This window comes from Carya illinoinensis, chromosome 12 (assembly GCF_018687715.1).
Source record: "Carya illinoinensis cultivar Pawnee chromosome 12, C.illinoinensisPawnee_v1, whole genome shotgun sequence".
Lineage (NCBI taxonomy): Eukaryota > Viridiplantae > Streptophyta > Magnoliopsida > Fagales > Juglandaceae > Carya > Carya illinoinensis.
In genome coordinates, this window is record NC_056763.1 from 30834533 (window position 1) to 30851490 (window position 16958).

General features: G+C 38.1%; 2 protein-coding genes and 1 pseudogene across 2 annotated transcripts; 2 read left to right on the forward strand and 1 right to left on the reverse strand.

Annotated features, from left to right (window-relative positions):
- Positions 1–206: 206 nt before the first annotated feature.
- Positions 207–3758, forward strand: LOC122290319 (annotated as a pseudogene).
- A 4394-nt stretch (positions 3759–8152) lies between these two features.
- Positions 8153–9970, forward strand: LOC122289413. The gene has a single exon (XM_043096381.1). It carries the CDS (start codon positions 8153–8155, stop codon positions 9968–9970), a length of 1818 nt encoding a protein of 605 aa, XP_042952315.1.
- A 1084-nt stretch (positions 9971–11054) lies between these two features.
- On the reverse strand, positions 11055–16824 carry LOC122289819 (WPP domain-interacting protein 2-like). The gene is made up of 3 exons (XM_043097128.1): positions 16633–16824; positions 15147–16390; positions 11055–11971 (listed from the first exon to the last, which is right to left on the reverse strand). Exons 2-3 carry the CDS (start codon positions 16342–16344, stop codon positions 11223–11225), a joined length of 1947 nt encoding a protein of 648 aa, XP_042953062.1. The 5' UTR covers positions 16345–16390; positions 16633–16824; the 3' UTR covers positions 11055–11222.
- Positions 16825–16958: the final 134 nt, after the last annotated feature.

Genomic DNA, 16958 nt, shown 5'->3' on the forward strand with positions numbered 1-16958 from the left:
TACACGATTATATTTATATATAACAAAATTTATGTAAAATTATCAAACAGATAAATTTTATTATTTAAATATTTTAAACCGTTCTACCGTATTTTTAAATATTTCACTGCACTTCCAAACAGGCTATTAGTTAAAAGTACGAGGGGCTTTCTAATTTATCTATTTTCTTTTTTAAATACATAATTTAACTATTTGATAAACCGCTGGCCCACGGTTATCTCGAGGTGGGGATAGCCGAATGGGTTAGGAAAATCTTAAAATTCTATAGCCTCTTGTTCCTCTCTCCGACCAAAAATGTCGACCCATTTTCACTATGTCTCCCAGGACCCAACAACAACAACAACAGTTACTGAAAACCCTTCACCTATTTCAGCTCAGCGACAGCGACAACAAAAACGGCAGAGCGGCGGTGAGAGCACTAATGGGCAATTCTCAGTCACCACAGCAAAGATTTATCCTTCAGCCACCGCGTCCTATGAGGGGGTCGCTCAAAGTTCGGACCTGTTCTGCGAAAAGCTCAAGGCTTTTCACCAATCCTTCGGAACCAAATTTATGTAATTCTGTCAATCAACGCTTCATTGTTTTTCTCCTTATATGGGTTTTCATTTTCCATAAATTTTATCTGGGGAAGTAAAAGTGCCGGGTTCTTGTGCTTTGTCATTTTTCGTTCCACTTTTATGAGTGTCTATATATGACGCATTTTTATTTTCAAGGTGCAATTTTATCTTCCTCTTATCACGTTCCCATTATGTATAAGATCTAACTGTTTTACCGTTCTCTGGTGCTTTTGTTGACAAAATTATGTAGCCCTCCCTCCTCCGGCTTAATATTCTCAAGATCCGTGCTATCCCCCCCCCCCACCACACACACACACACACACACAACACCAAAAAAAAAAAAAAAAAAACACAAAAAGCATATCGGGTACGGGAATTGGTGGGGGACTTCCTAAAATTCATTATTTGCTGTACCAGCATATCGGGGACAGAAATTTTTAGGGAATTAGAACCTCGGTGGGTTTCTAAAGAGAATGATCTCCAATTGATTGGTTATTGGACGAGGTGGGATTATGATTAAAATTAATACAAAAAGAGCAGTCTTATGAAATTCCTGCCACATTTGGCTCGGAGTTACCATCATAATTGTAGATGACCCAATCCAGTCTTAAATCATGGATTTGTTTTATCTTGCCACAGCTTCCTGGTGTTATTCTTTTTTTTTTCTTTTGTGGGGGGGGGGGGGGGGGGGGGGGGGGGGGGGTGTGGGGGTGATAAAGCAGGAAAAGTCATGTACAACTGTTGATGAAACGGTGGAAAAGAGTTGTAATTTTCCTTTGAAGAAAGATATATAAATAACAACGGTTTCATGATTCGTAAGATGTGGATCCACAATATTTTAGAAATTATGCGATACCAATGCGCTTTTTAAGTAGGTGATAAGGTGAATGAGACTTCTACCATCTTCTGCTTTAGAGATAAAGTGGGTCAGGTTTGTGAAACTCTTACCATTCCAAGATAGGTTTGTCTGTTTATGATAACAGCTATATGTCTATTGGTTTTGTCCCACTCTTTTTGTGATTTTTACATATTATGTGTTATAAACTTACCTACCTACTCACTGCACAACCTTTCCTCTTTCTGTATGCTTGCAAGCTTCATGTAATACACTATAGAGTGTAGAAGAATACAAAAAAAAAAAAAAAAAAATGTTGTTGAAGTGATTGATATTCTTTTTTTTTTTTAATTACTATTTTTTTGTTTTTTGTTTTTATAGGGTTCCTACTGTAGGGGGAAAGCCTCTAGATCTACATCGCCTTTTCGTTGAAGTCACATCTCGAGGGGGCCTTGAAAATGTATGGATGATCTATATCCTAGTCTATTGATCTTGTGATTTTTTCAAAATTCAACTCTTCTAGTCCTTTTAAAGTTATCTTGAACTTGTTACAGATAATTAGGGATCGTAAATGGAAAGAAGTAATTGTGGCCTTCAATTTCCCAACAACAGTTACCAGTGCTTCATTTGTCTTGCGCAAGTACTATCTATCATTGCTCTATCATTTCGAGCAGGTCTACTTCCACAAGCAAGTCTCTTCAACCTCAGAGCCTGGTAATAGGCATGACTCTTTGGTTTTCAGATTATGTTGTTACAAGTTATTCCTGTGGACTAGGTTACTATTTTTATTTTTCTATTCCTGCAGATCCTGTAAGCAGACACCTTGTGAGTGAATCGGCCACACTAGAGGAAGGTGCCACCCGGAATGAGTTTTCAGGTCAGGATAAGTTCAGCTACCAATTGGTGGTGTTTATCTGAATTGATTGGTTTGAATTCTTCTTTGTTACGGCTTTCAAATTAACAAGTTTAATTTCTTAGCTCAGACACTAGTAGAAAATAAATAGTTTATTTTCCGTGCCTTCTTTGGAAGGAAATCTTTGACCCCATATTTGTTGGTGGTTATATTCAATCTTATTCAGGCTTCTGTGAGCACTGGATTTGTTGTGCACCTGACTTATTAATTTTATGGATCCGAACAAAGATGTCTCTGTGCTGATATAATTTTAATGATTAATTTTGAACCATGGGGTTTCACAATGGCATATCTACGTGTTCTACCACTTTGCAGTAACTTCCTCAACTTGTAATTGAGTAAGGTGGAACAGTGGGAAATAAATAGGGAAGCTGTCTATGGAAGTTATGAAGTTGCACTAGTTTGTACATTAATTTATATTGAGCAACATCATTTCCATTTTGAGTCTTTGCTGTCTCTTGTATGCAGCTACAACTCGAATTCTGTCGCTTGGCTGTTTGGTGACTGGAACAATTGATGGGAAATTTGATAATGGATATCTGGTTGCAGTGAATTTGGGTACTGATAAGCTGAAAGGTGTCTTGTACCATATTCCTCAACATGTTCCTAAGGATTCTTATTTTTCAGCCAACCCTACTCGTGGGAACCAAAAGAGATCCAAGTTGGCATTATGTGATCCATCTTGGCCCAAATCAAACAGGAGCGGTTACAATTTCTTTTTTGCTGAGCATTATGCGAGGCTTAAGCCTTTGTACCATGGGCAAGAGAAAGACATCGGCAAGAAGATTGGGTTCCTTTGGAGCAATCTCACTGAAGCTGGAAAACAGGTGCATGCGTTACTAATTTCTTTTTTATTTTATTTTATTTATTTAATAATGTTTTTTCTACTCCAAGGCAGACTAGCTGGATAGATAGTTATTGGATGCGACATGTCTATAGCTTTGTATAAAAATTGGTATAAATTTTACATGGCCGTTGCATAATCTCATCACATCGTGTGATTCAATGATTAGTTAAGGTTCTGGTGATATCCTAAACATTCATAGGCATAGAGAGGGCTGGGTAAACATATGCTCTTGAATTTGAGGGTTTTGATCTCTGTCAGAAGTATCTATTACAGCACTCATTCACTACTTGTGCAGGTTTATCAAGAGAAAGGGTTAAGAGACAAGGAGAGATACAGGACCGAAATGTTGGGAGTATAAATCTTCATACGATTCAACAACTCATTAATCTCCATCTTGTAGGTTATCAACGCTCCATTTTTTAAGGACAACGGCTTCTTCTCTGCTTTTGTTGTTGTTTGTAATTCTCCCGTTTCCCCTCTATTTTCCTTTACAATGGGTACGCTCAAAGACTATTCCCCACAATACACTCCCAGCAAAGATCGTGGAAGGTCGAAGGGTGCAGCGATGTAACATGACTAGTAAAATCGATTTATCTTTTTCTCGTATCAGATTTCTACACGCCCGCGCGCGCACACACTCAATTGCCCTCGTTTTATTAACTCGTCACGTAAGTCATGAGGCATGGTTAGAATTCAAACTCTCCAAGTCGTATATTAATGGCCCAAGCTCTAGAAAGGAGGTTGATTTTTCTCTTAAACAGCCTAATTCAATAGACCACTAAGGTGACGATTCAATGGTTCTTGAATTCCTTTAATTTGATGGAGCCCCAGACCTCCTTAAGTGAAATTAATGCCATGGCCCTTTCATCTTATTTTCTTTTAAATTTCCATTGTCCTGCTACTTGCCAGGTTAACATTAACTGCAAAAAGGATAGTGATGATGACGGCCGACTCTAGAGATGCCGATAAGCACGGATTTTAAAACCAAAATTTTTCTCATTAAAAGCTTTTTAAAATTCCTTGTGGGAAATAGTTACTATAGGTTGGAGCTAAATTTTTGATTTCACATCATCTTCTTCTTCTTCTTCTTTCTTTTAATTATTTATATTTATATTTTTGTTTTTTATAATTTTAAATTTTGTTTATATTGTATTTGTTGGTTTTGAGATGATTGTTGAGGCTTTCATCTTATTGAATCTTGTATTTTGTAACATCTTAGTTTATCTATTTAAAAAAAAAAAAGCTTTTAAGAATCCCAATTAAAAGATTTATGTCTTGCTTAAAGCAAATATCTAAAATAGAAAAGCATAAATAAATAAATATATATTTATTCTATTATAATAAATGGTTATTTACTATGAATAGTAACTTTTGTTTTTGTTTTTGTTTTTTTGTTAACTTATGTTGTTTTTCCATTAAGTTTTGTTTTATTAAAAGGTCTTTAAGATCCTTGACTATTTGACGTGTAGCTCTCTTCTAGAATTTAATGAATGATTATGTTCTACCAAAAGGTCCTTAAGACGTTTGACTATTTGAATTTTGATGTGTTGCTCCATTGTAAAATTTAATGAGGGATTCAGTTTTACGAAAAGGCCCTTAATAGCCCCGCGGGTCGCGGTGCACATGAATTGACTCTTCTTCATGTCTTCTTTGTTCTGACAGGATATTCATTTTCTTTTCTTTTTGTTTTAATTTTTTTAAATAAAAAAATTAAAATAACTTTACTTTTTAGAACAGAAACTTTTTAAATTTAAATCATTCTCATTGTAAAATTTAACTTTAAGTAAATTTAACTAATAAAATACTTAAAATACTCAATATATAATATTAATTATTAATTTAATTAGAATATATTTAATATTAATATTAATATTTAATATTAATATTAATATTTAATATTATTAATTTGATTAGAATATAGTTATTATTAATTTTTTAATCAGTAGAACTATAAAATGTAATAAAAATTAAAATTAAAAAAATTATTAAATTAATAATATTTTATTATTATACTAGGACAATTTGTCTAGTTAAGTAAAATGATTATTTAAAAAAAAATAATATATAAAACATTTTTATGGTGGGCTACATTCAATCACGCAATTTATCTAACCTGACAATATCAAATGCATTCCATATCAATCGGCTAGCAGAATTCATATTTAACAATATATACTGTAGCAACCTAAAGTCCATGTCACATTTCGTAGATAATACAAATTATCAGAGAAACATTCACACTAAAGGTACATTTTAGTTGTTAAAAAATACAAGAAAGTAAAACAAAATTACTTTCTTTTAACTCAACCCTTGGGCTCAAATTGCAATTCTTACTCTCATTTTGGAATCTAACAAGAAGAATGGGGAAATAATACAACTTTGAAATTCTACTTTTCCTCCACTTTCTCAAAGGCCAAGTAATGAATAACTTTATATCTAGGTGTGATTGTTTCTCTACATCCAAAGCATCTATCGAAAGATCCAAACAACCATGTCTCCGAATCATACTTCATTCAAAACAACATCAATATATAACAAATCGAGAATAATTCAACCTAATCTATACCCTCATGATCAATGGGGTGAACATTGTTGGGTCTGCTAGGCTATCTTCGGGGTCAAACATTCAAATGCCATGACCCATTGATCCAGGAGTACTACTGTCACGAAAGAACGAATAAGATGATTAGATCGATCGAGATAAATTAATTAATTAGTTAGGGACAAAGGAGAGAGATATCATATATCCAGCAAAGATAAAAAAGAGTCTCATGTGTGTAAATTGGGTACGTTCTAATTATAACATCCATTTTTTTAGATATTTTTTAAAAATTAACCATACCATGCACGGTTTCTTTCTCAAGTAATCTCAAATATACAGTTTAAACCTATCGCGCTTATAACTTTGAGAACAAAAATATTTGTAATATTAACTAAAGGGCAAAATTGTAAAATCGTAAAACAAAACTTCAACCCCTCCTACGCATGAAGCTTATGTAAAGAAAATGAAAGCTTATTTTAGTTTACAAAGAGTAAGCCCCTTGACGAGAGAGAGAGAGAGACCTAGATTGAGCGATGGAGACTCATTGAGAGGGAGAGGCAGTGAGTGGAGGGACTAGGGCTAGGCGATGGTCTTGGGTGGTCAACGATGTGGGAGAGAGAGAGAGAGAGAGAGAGTAAACACGGAGAGAGAAAATGATCAATAAGCCGTGAGAAGGAGAGAGAGACCGCACGGGATACTCATCGAGGGTGCAGCAATGCGTTGGCGTCGCTGGGCTTCCCTTGTCGTGGCTAGTGGCACTACATGAGATGAAGTGCTTTGTTTTGAGATGCAAAAATAGAGATCCTTCGGTGAAGCTGAGGGTGGCGTTTTTCAATGTGGGTTTGCGGCTGGCTATGGTGATGAGGTTTGGGTAGGCCTTCCTGTGGAGACGATGGCCATGAGGAGTGGGACAGAGCTGCTACGCTAGGACTACTGTGGCTTTATGTAGTGGTAGGGTTGTGGTTACTTGAAGGTGGTGTCGCGGAGGGTTTACAAAGGATGGTAGATGCTATGAGGAGTTTGGATAGGAGGAAATGGTGAAATGGGATAGGAAGAAATGCTGTTGGAAAAATCTATTGAGACAGTTAAGCGTGCGTGGCTTTGTGGCTCACGGTGAGGAGTTATTTCAAGGCGATATTGGCTCATTCGGCCCAAGCTCATAGACCACTACTTGTTTTAGTTCGTCCTCATCCTACATGTCTTATTGTGAGACTTCTAGTTCCAGCAACAAGCGCAATTCCTCAAAGATGAATTTTGGGAATACAAACTTGGGAGACACCTCTGCCTCTTGGTTTGCCGCCAACTTTCAGGATTTCTGTTTTGGGTTAGTAAAATTTCTATGTTTTAATGGAGTTATAATGTAGTTATTACTCTCTCTCTCTCTCTCTCTCTAGAGCACTCAAAGAATAAAGGTTAGACATGGCTAAGAGGTTCTTACGTCAGCTGCATACTAATGAAGACATGCGGAACAATGATGAGATGCTAGAAAGCAAAAGGGGGTAACGGACTTTAACGGTGAACCAAAAAGAAATTAACGGAAAACAAGAAAAATTACTGTTCATCCGTTAGATACACACTTTTATAATAGAATAGATAAAATGTAAATAGATAATCCATTATGAATGTAGACCAATACTCATATTTTGCTGAAGTTTAGAATTTCTTTTTATTTTATTATTTGTTTTTCTTTAGCGTTGTATTTTTTTTCTAGATAAATAAGCTACTGCTTTTTTCACAATTTTTTTTATTTAAATCATTATGTCAGGTGCACCGGCGGACACACCTGATCGTTTTCTAGTATATATATATATATACACACATATAATCGTGATTTTTTTGGAAAATTATGAAGCTTTTAATGTATGCAATATTATGCAAACAAGGAATTTTCGGACTTTCCTTCCGCTGATCGAGCTCCAAAGAGAAAGAAGAGAAGAAAAACAAAATGCTCTACTTGGTAACGGGTACCATTAATGGGAGCGACGGTGTATATGCATTGATACTGGTTTATTTATGGTAGATTCTGAAAGAACGGAATAAGATGTATAGGGACAACCAACTTGACGGTCTCGCTCATCTTTCCATACAAAGCGAGAGACCCTTCCCTTCCTTAAGAGCCTTTATGCTCTAGGTCTCTCCTCCTTTGCTCTCTCTTCTTCCTGTTTTTTCTTTTTTTATGGGTTTTGTATACCAGAGTCCTCTTCTCTATTTGATTGCTCAATGCACCTCAATCTTCTTCGTGGATTTTGGGAGCAGTACTATTTCCTTAGCTGGGTCCTGATCGCTCAGAATCTTCGAGGAGACACCACCACCCCCCCCCTCCTCTTCCCAAAAAAAAAACAAAAATCGGTTTTCTTGTTAGCTAGCTATCAACATTTATCTGAATCTTCTAGTCTTTGTTTCATAACTTGTTCGTCGTCTCGTGCTCTGTCGTACCCTCTAATTTAAGAGATAACTCATGATCAGTTACTGGAGAGGGACACAGAAGTCTGCTCTCCAGTCTTCTTCGGCACAGGATTATTTAAAGCTAATGGACGAATTAAATCAAGGGAGTCGGATTCTTGGTGATGATCATCATAACATGCCTTGCGCGCCTTTGAACGCAGACTACCCGAGGTCAAGAGTTTTGGGCGATAATATATATACCAACGGGAATGGGAGGCTTTGCATCGAGCTGAAGGTTGCCAAGGCCAAGTTGGTTGATCAACAACAGAAACAAGAACACCCTCTTCCTGTTGTTGCAAAAGAGTTCCCTCGCATCTGCAACATTTGCAATAAAGGCTTTGGCTCTGGCAAAGCCCTTGGCGGTCACATGAGAATGCATGTCCAAGCCAGAAACAAGGAGCTCCTCGAAAATATTCAGAACCCAAAGTTCAAGAAGTACCCCACTGCTGCTGATGATCTTTCCACTGCTCGTCGAGCCAAAACCAATGCAAGCGTTTCATTCATCGGCGAACCCACTTGTTACGTTTGCGGTAAGAAATTCCTGACCACAAAAGCATTGTTTGGCCACATGAGGTCTCATCCTGGAAGGCCCTGGCGAGGAGTTCTACCACCTCCACTAGAGAAAACCAACGCAAGCTCTTCGTCATCGACCCTATCGGATGATAAGATTGGTTCTGCTACTGCAAGTATTACCTCTACAGGTACCATCCGCGTGGTTAATTTGTCAGGTTCTCTATCGGCCTGGAAGGTCACTGGTAAGAGAGGCCGGAAAAGCATCGCCTCCTCCACCCTCTGTTACGGTACTTCTGGTCTTTCCCAGGGTCTAGAGGAGGGGATGCAAGAAGCTGTGTACGATCTCATGATGCTGGCTAATTCCAATCAAAAGAAAATATTAATTGACGACTCAGATCCCCAGGTGGCCATTGACAATATGGATTCCCCAACAAACGCAACGAATTTAACATCGAGGAACGAGAAGCTAAGCAGACATGATGAACATGTACCCAAAAAGATCAATGACGACAAGGGGAACGAAAAGGCTACGCTAGAAACTGCTCCATCAAATGCGAATTGGAAATTCTCGCGGGAGGATGGAGACTGGCGGCCTAGAGACTACTTTTACAGGAACGGCGCTGCTCATGAGCATGAGGAGTCGCATCTATATTATTCTGATAACAGTGAACTCGTTTCTGACGATGAGGTCTCGGGGAAAATGATGATAAGGAAGATCAGGAAGAAAATCAGAAAGACTAAATTGGTAGGTTTGGAAGCCCTGGGAGATGCTGATGATCTTAGTCACAATAAGGTTCCAGTAACATCCAATATTAGATCATACATATGCAGTGTTTGCAATAAATCATTCCCAACTCACCAAGCTTTGGGGGGCCATAAGTCCATCCATAACAAATTAATGAAGTACAGGCAGAGTATGGATGAATCTCATTTAGCAGCAAATGACTCAGCTACCGACGATATTTATGGACATCAAGTAGTACTGGATGATCAAACTCAAGTACTTGCAGCAGGCGCGTACCGATGCAAGATTTGCAGCAAGACATTCCCAACAGGTCAGGCATTTGGAGGTCACAAAAAATGTCATGTGGAATTGCAATCCAGTCAATTAAAGTCGCGGCCTGGAGATGCCAAAGCTCAATCGAGTCAATTACCTGAAGAAGCTAAAGCTCAATCTAGTCAAGTAATATCACCCGGAGAAGCCAGTCAGATCACTGGTCGAAGGATTATTGATTTCGATCTCAATGACCTTCCAGCTATGGAGGTAGTACTTGAAGAAGGTATCGACGTTGAGTCTGTCTTGTATGTACGTATTTAATTCATGACTGAACACGCAGCAGCTAGCTGGTTAATTAAATTTTATGATTCATCCTCAAACAATTCAGTTGGTCGGTTCGACTTCAATCTTAATTGGATGTTTTTATTTTTGGCTTCTCTCATGATATAAAATCCGTTTTCTTATAGTTCATTAATTTATTATAATTATTAAATCCGTTTTCTTTTTAGACTAGTTTTGGTTGCATGCAGTAGTGAGATTAACAGTTACGTAAAGAGGAACCCTCTTGGCTCTTGGTTCTTTCATGTTCTGTGTCTTTTTAAGTTTTTGTCCCTTTTCGCTTATTTTTACTTCATGTAAAGCATGACGGTCCAGCAGGCTCGCTTTTTGGGAAAGATCCGAAATGGCTTATAAATTTGCAGTACGCGTCTTTGATGATCTCTAGCTAGCTAATTTATAGCTAGGATGAGGGAAGTTCAAGCTTAACATTAATAATTCGGCCTAATTATTGGTTATTATTTGAATTTGCAGTACTCCATTCTAATTCAATATTTGGGGGAGTTACATATATATATATATATATATATATGTTATAAGCTGGATGTGCATGCCAATATACATGATGACTACATTAAAAGGTTTGTTAATTTGAGATCAGGAGCATATAATATAATATAATATAATATGCATGCCTGAGAATCCCTCGCTAGCTAACTTAGCTAGATGATCAAGAAGCAACTAATTGTTAGCAACGAACTTAATTTTATATCTTCCACAAAGACCCACCCGCCCTAGCTAGCTGGATATTTCAAATTGCAACAAACAAAACAATAGGCAGGCACCGGAGAAAAATAGTGTAAAGAATAAAGAAAGAGAGTGATATGGTTATATTTGGTGCTACTGCTCCCCGACACCATGATCCCCTTTTCTACACAATGCCACAAAGTGAACCTGATAGTAATGCAAACATTATTTAGTTCTGAAAGTGAAGAGGTTGCCACCAGAAATTCCCATAGTTTTTTGCTTTATTGTAGTGTAATATATTTATCCTACCCTTCTGTTCCAGTCGAATTTGATGTAAAACATCAAACATTGTCGAATACGAAAAATATTGCACGATTGGACATAAACCAATTATTAATACCGCACCGACACCTAATTAATAAGGAAGACGAAAAAACGTTCCACATGATAACAATGAAACTTAACATTCAAATATTTCATGCCTATATACTTTGATATTATTACACACAAAAAAAAAAAAAAAAAAAAAAAAAATCCCCGGCTCTCATGCTTAGGTCGGTACCACCACCACCACCACCCCCCCAGGTGGAGGCGATGACTGCAAGACAAAATACCAAACCACCATAACAAGAAATATCAACTGTATTAAAAAACACGATGTCAGTTTACACGCCCTCTGCAACTTTAAAACCTCTTTAGCCCCAACTCTATCCCCACAGTACGTCTCCACCTCTGGCTGTTTCTCCAGCATCATGGCCTTGCTTTGTGCCTCTCCAAGTTTGTTCTGAACCTGTGCTTGCTTCCCAGCCACAAAACTGTGTTCCTTTGAGACTTGTTCAGCTGCAGCATCCTTCATTTTCTGTACCGTCCTTATTATTGCCAGGTGCTCAACCTCAGCTTCAATCTTTTGCTTGAAGAGACTCTCAAGCTCAATCTCTGTCTCTCTACATTTTTCATCCTGTATCCCTATGGATGTGCTTGATTCTTCCCTTGGTGACTTGCTCCTGCTTATTGTGGCCTCAAGTTCAACAATCCTCAAGTCCTTTGCCTCAAGCATGGCCCCCGTCTCCTCCAATTTGCTCTCCAAAAATCTCAAATCCTTCATCAAGCTTAATACTTGGGATTCCAAGGAAGTCAAAGCAGTTTGTCTAATCTTTACAGATCCCAGCCGGTCAGGTGAGCTTGGCATGTAGGTCTCTGAATCAGTAGTAGTGAAATCTGCTGGCATACATCGACCAGTAGTTGATCTGTCATGTGGTGATGTCGGTTCCTTTCCGATATCCTTTAGCTTATGAACTTCTGCCACAGTACCACAGAAAGTTTATTAGCTTAAAATGCTAATAAAAACCCGTCATAGCCTAAATTTTCATTAGGAACCATTCCACAGATAAAAGTCCAAAAGACCTTCAGCATAAAGCATGTAGTTGTTTCAAGCCAATAATGGGAAATGTTAATTTTTGTATGCTTATTCCAAGCTCATGGCCTCAATATACTTAAATAACTATGACTACAGTTAAACAAATATCATAGAGAATGAGGGGCAAAATATTTAGGCTTAACAGAAAAGAGAAAATGTTGAACCCTAAAGAGAATGAACAGAGTAAGAGACCCAGGATCTTCCTCTCCGTAGTGCTTCTTGAGGCTCCACTCCCCTTCCCAAAATTCCCTGGGGGATAAGCAACACCCCAATAACCTGGACTCTACCTCAAAACTCATTTAATAAATCAGCAGGATGGATTAAAACACAAACTGTCTTTCTCCAGAAAGAAAAATCCATGATAACTCCTCTTAAGATGGCATCACGCCTTCAGTGAAAGCTAATTCACCAAACTTATGGCAAGACAATCTGACCATTCCTTATTACGCATTGTTAACACGAGCATAACTTCCATCACGTCTTGGTGTAAATCAATACACCCCCAAATTGAAATTACACCCTAACTTGCAAATTAACACTCCCATTTTCATATTCTCCCATGGCTCTATCTCTCCAAGCGCAACACTCCACCCTGCTGTTTCATGTCATCCACAAGATGGCATCAGGCCTTCAGTGATAGCTAATTCACTGAACTTATGATGAGGGTATCGGCAACTCACATCCCTTTTCCACTTCACCAATGAACAAATTGGAGAATAGCAGCAGTATGACATTGTGAAAGAAGTTGTACAAGGTGGTGAGCCCGATGACGCCAAGGACTGTCCTCTCACCCCTCCACCACCATAATGATCCCCAACAAGACGTCACCAAGCCCCCCATCTGATCCTCGTGTATTTGACAGTCCATGAATTAATCAAACTCCGGTTTTTATGATTTTCAGCTTACAGTGACAGATCACCAAAGTACAGAATCAGAGTGTATGCAGCAAGCTTGACCTCCTAGATTTTTTCCAAGGTAGAATTGCTTCAGAGCATTTGATAGAAAATTATGCAGAAAGCTGAACTAAAATATTTTAACTTCAGTTAAATTATTTTTACTTCAAATTGTTTGAATGTTTAGAGAGCAAACTTGGAGCTTTTTTTAAGCAACGAAGAAACTGAAAACACAGATGGAATGTTTACAGAAAATACAGGTGGTGTGGTTAGAAGGTAGAGGATTATGCAGCAAATTGCTCAAAATGAGTTGAATATAACGTGCAGTTTAAGATTCCTCATTTTCCTTTTTTTAAGTACCCTTTTTCTTCACAATTGAATGGATTAATGAGCGAGGAAACTCACTGGAGAATGACACGAAAATCAGTGTCAAATCGGGTCAACTTTGTATTCAGTTGGAGTTATATTCGACAAAGAAACAGAAGAAACTGACTTGAGTGATGCCATAAAAAGTGAGAGAGCTTCTGAATGGCTAACACAGATAAGAAGGATGGGCAGAGAGAGAAACAGAGAGAGGGAGTTGAGCTTTTGGGTTTGGTTTACTTCTGCAAAAAGTTGGAAAACTAACAATAGGATGACATTGGGAATTATTGGGTGCTGCAAGTCTTTTTCAGAGATCTGTGGCAACTTTCCATTGATGGGTGTAAAGATCTTCTTTACACCAGACTGGATTGAAGTCAAGAGTTTATTAACATATCTATCCTTTAAATAACTACATTTGCTTCTTCTTAATCCTACCCTTCCTCTTGTCTTCCTCACCTAGATTTCTAGAAGAACAATTACCCTCCAACCCTCTTCCTCTTCATGTATCTATCTCCCTGTTTATTAAGCACAAAAACTTCCATGCAATGATGATCTATTATTGGAGAACTACAGTGCAGTAATTTTGGAACCAGAGCCAGAATAAGAAACCTAGAATAGAATGGTCTAAATACAATATTGATACAAAAATCTATAACTTTTCACAAACCACAGAAAAAAATCATGCCCAAGGACAGTCTTTCCTGCTTTCTGACTCAGTTTCTCCCCTCATAAATGCGTCAACCCAAATCTGACAATCTACTCAGTTACCAATGTTGATGTCTAATTATCATTTGGCCAAAATACACCAAATAACATCCAGAGTACCAGAAAATTAAAAAAAAAAAGAGAAAAAAAAAGAAAAGAAAACCAAACCGCCGAATTTCACACTTACTATAAATCTTTTACAGATCATTCCCACCATTGCAATAAAACTCCAATCCCTCACCAAAGGCATATCTTGAGAAGCCCTTATAACAAATGCAATATACCTAGTTCTGTCAACCATCTTCTCCCCCAACCACTACAAACACTCATGTCATTCAAAAACCAAAACAGTTTCCAGGAGGGACTAAATAAAATTATATAATGGAAGTCATATAGAAACTTGTAGTTGCATGATAATATTTTACTCATCATAGTTTAGCCATAGTGTCTTACCCCACACCCCCAACCCCCCCTCCCCCCCCCTCTTCCTCTCTCCTAAGTTAACTTTCATCGCCAAACACCTTAATGTGATCTGCCTAGTATATATAGGGTCCAAAGAAACTTTACCCTCCCCCCAACTGATCACTACTGTTGATCTATTCTGATCCTCTCTCAGATTTAAGCCACAAACAACTAAATTCCTTGTCGCATGCCACACAAAGATTTTGGGCATATGTTGAATTAAAAATTCCCAAACCTACGAGCTTTACCATGAATGGATCCCCCCCCCCCCCCCCCCCCCCCCACCCACCGTGGACTTTGTTATTCTGACAGATTAGGCTAGCTAGACAGGATAATTGCTTTGAAGATCCAGTAAGAGGTGCAAGCATGATCCCGTATGGTAAATACATTGGCATTTTTTGTTATGACATGATAAAAGTGACTTGTATTGTATCATCCTCCTAATTCCTTCTATTGATAACCACCGGAAATGAGTAGAAAAGAAACTTCTGATACAACCAATGCTAGACTATTTCAGCTGGGATCATCAAATTAGGAGAAACCCAACAGTAACTCATGGGACACAGCATTAGCAAGGAATATAAAGCATCATAACACCGGGTATCGGAGTTGTCCTGATAGGGGTAAATCAAACCTTTTTCCAGTGCTTCTTGCACAGACTGGAGGCTAAATAGAGAATCAACCAAAGGATCCCGATCTGTTGAGGGTTGATGGTTCTCACTTTTTTCTTCCTTAACTTGCCAAGACAAGTTTTCAGCTAAATCATCTAGTGAAAGATCTTTGAACTCTCCCACATTCTCTTCGTTGTAACCGGTATGAACTTCCTCGCTGAACTGCTCCTCACTTGTGTGAGCCTCATCACTATTCTCACCATCATAATCCACTGACCTTCCAGTTTGCTTTCCATTACTAGTTGCATTAAAAGCACCCTGCATGAAGACAACATTGGAGCTTCTTGAGTCAGATTCCATGCTGGAAAGAGAGTCTTCCTTCTCGAGTTTGACTCTTTCTCCTCGAGGCTTCTTACTGCCTTCAGTCCATTGCTTTGCCTGATGAACCTCTTGAGCTGAATTACCCAAAATCTTCCCACCAACATTCTTTGTCCTGTTCTTCTCTTGCACACAACCCAGATCATACCTTCCCTTTGGACCAGTTTCTGTTAAAGACTTGCTAGTCCGATCTCCACTGTTCTCAGAATCAGCACCCACGGCAAAAGCAGACACTGCAAGGCTAGAATCCAAACTAGACTGCTTTACAAAACCATCAGCAAATCCTATAGTTGTCAATAAATTTGCAGATCCTACTGAACCCTCACTATTTTGCTTGATCTCAAGGGGCAAATACTGAGCTTTAGTTGGATTCCCAGAACCGGACAAACCCCGCTTCAAAATTTTACTAGTATGTACACGTGCACTTGCATAGCTAACAGATTCTCTCTTAATTCTCCTCCATTTCTTCAAGCCATATCTCTTTCTACCCCCAGGTGAACTCCCACCAGGAGATGTGGCATTCGGCGGAGGTGAAGTCCCCCCTTCTGCACTTTGAACAACCTCTTCTTTTGTATCCTCCCCCATCGATGTATTGGCACCAGAGTTTTCAGTGGAAACAAACTTACCAACATCATTAGGATAAGTCCCATTATTCTTTATCTCGCGGCCATCATCATGTGGAATTCTATGTTGGGCTACTTCATTGTCTTCCCCCGATTCAAGAACCGAACATTCCCTCGTCAAATGACTCAAATCCATATCCAAAATCCTGGTTCTCTCACAGTCATCACCCCCACCAAAACCAGCGATATCAAGATCAAGATCAAGAACAAGAACTATCATGCCAGTTCATAGTCAAAGAACAGCAAAATCCCAGAAAGATCAACCTCTGTTTGGGCAAATTTAAGGAGAAAAAATGATCAAATTCCAATTCGATATCAAGTGGATAAATGTGAATGTATTAATTTTAGGACAATTAAAAGTGGGAAAAGACAGAGATGCAAAGAGCAAAAAAGCTGAGGAAATGATGCTCTCGAACTGGGAGTGGAAATTACAATCCAGGAAATTGATAATTGAATTAAAAAGAGCGAGATTAGAGAGAGAGAGAGAGAGAGAGAGAGAGAGGCGCACCTATCGTCAATATCACGAGTCTTCAATAAATGAAGCTTTGAAGAGGATGATAGATGAACGGAAGGGCACGAGAACCCTCTGGATCGGTTGGATTTGCAGTTTTGTAGCCAAAACAAGATTTATTAGAGTTTCCAATCGATTAGACAGAGGAAATCGTCCCCATCCCAAATAATTCCAATTTTGTATTTTAGAGTTGATATTCTATCAAATGAATTTGCATGGAATTTTAATATGTATAAACAAAATATTCTATTAATTTACGTAATAATACTAATTTTTTTATATTTAAAATTTAAATTTATATTATTTTAAATAAAATTTATTTT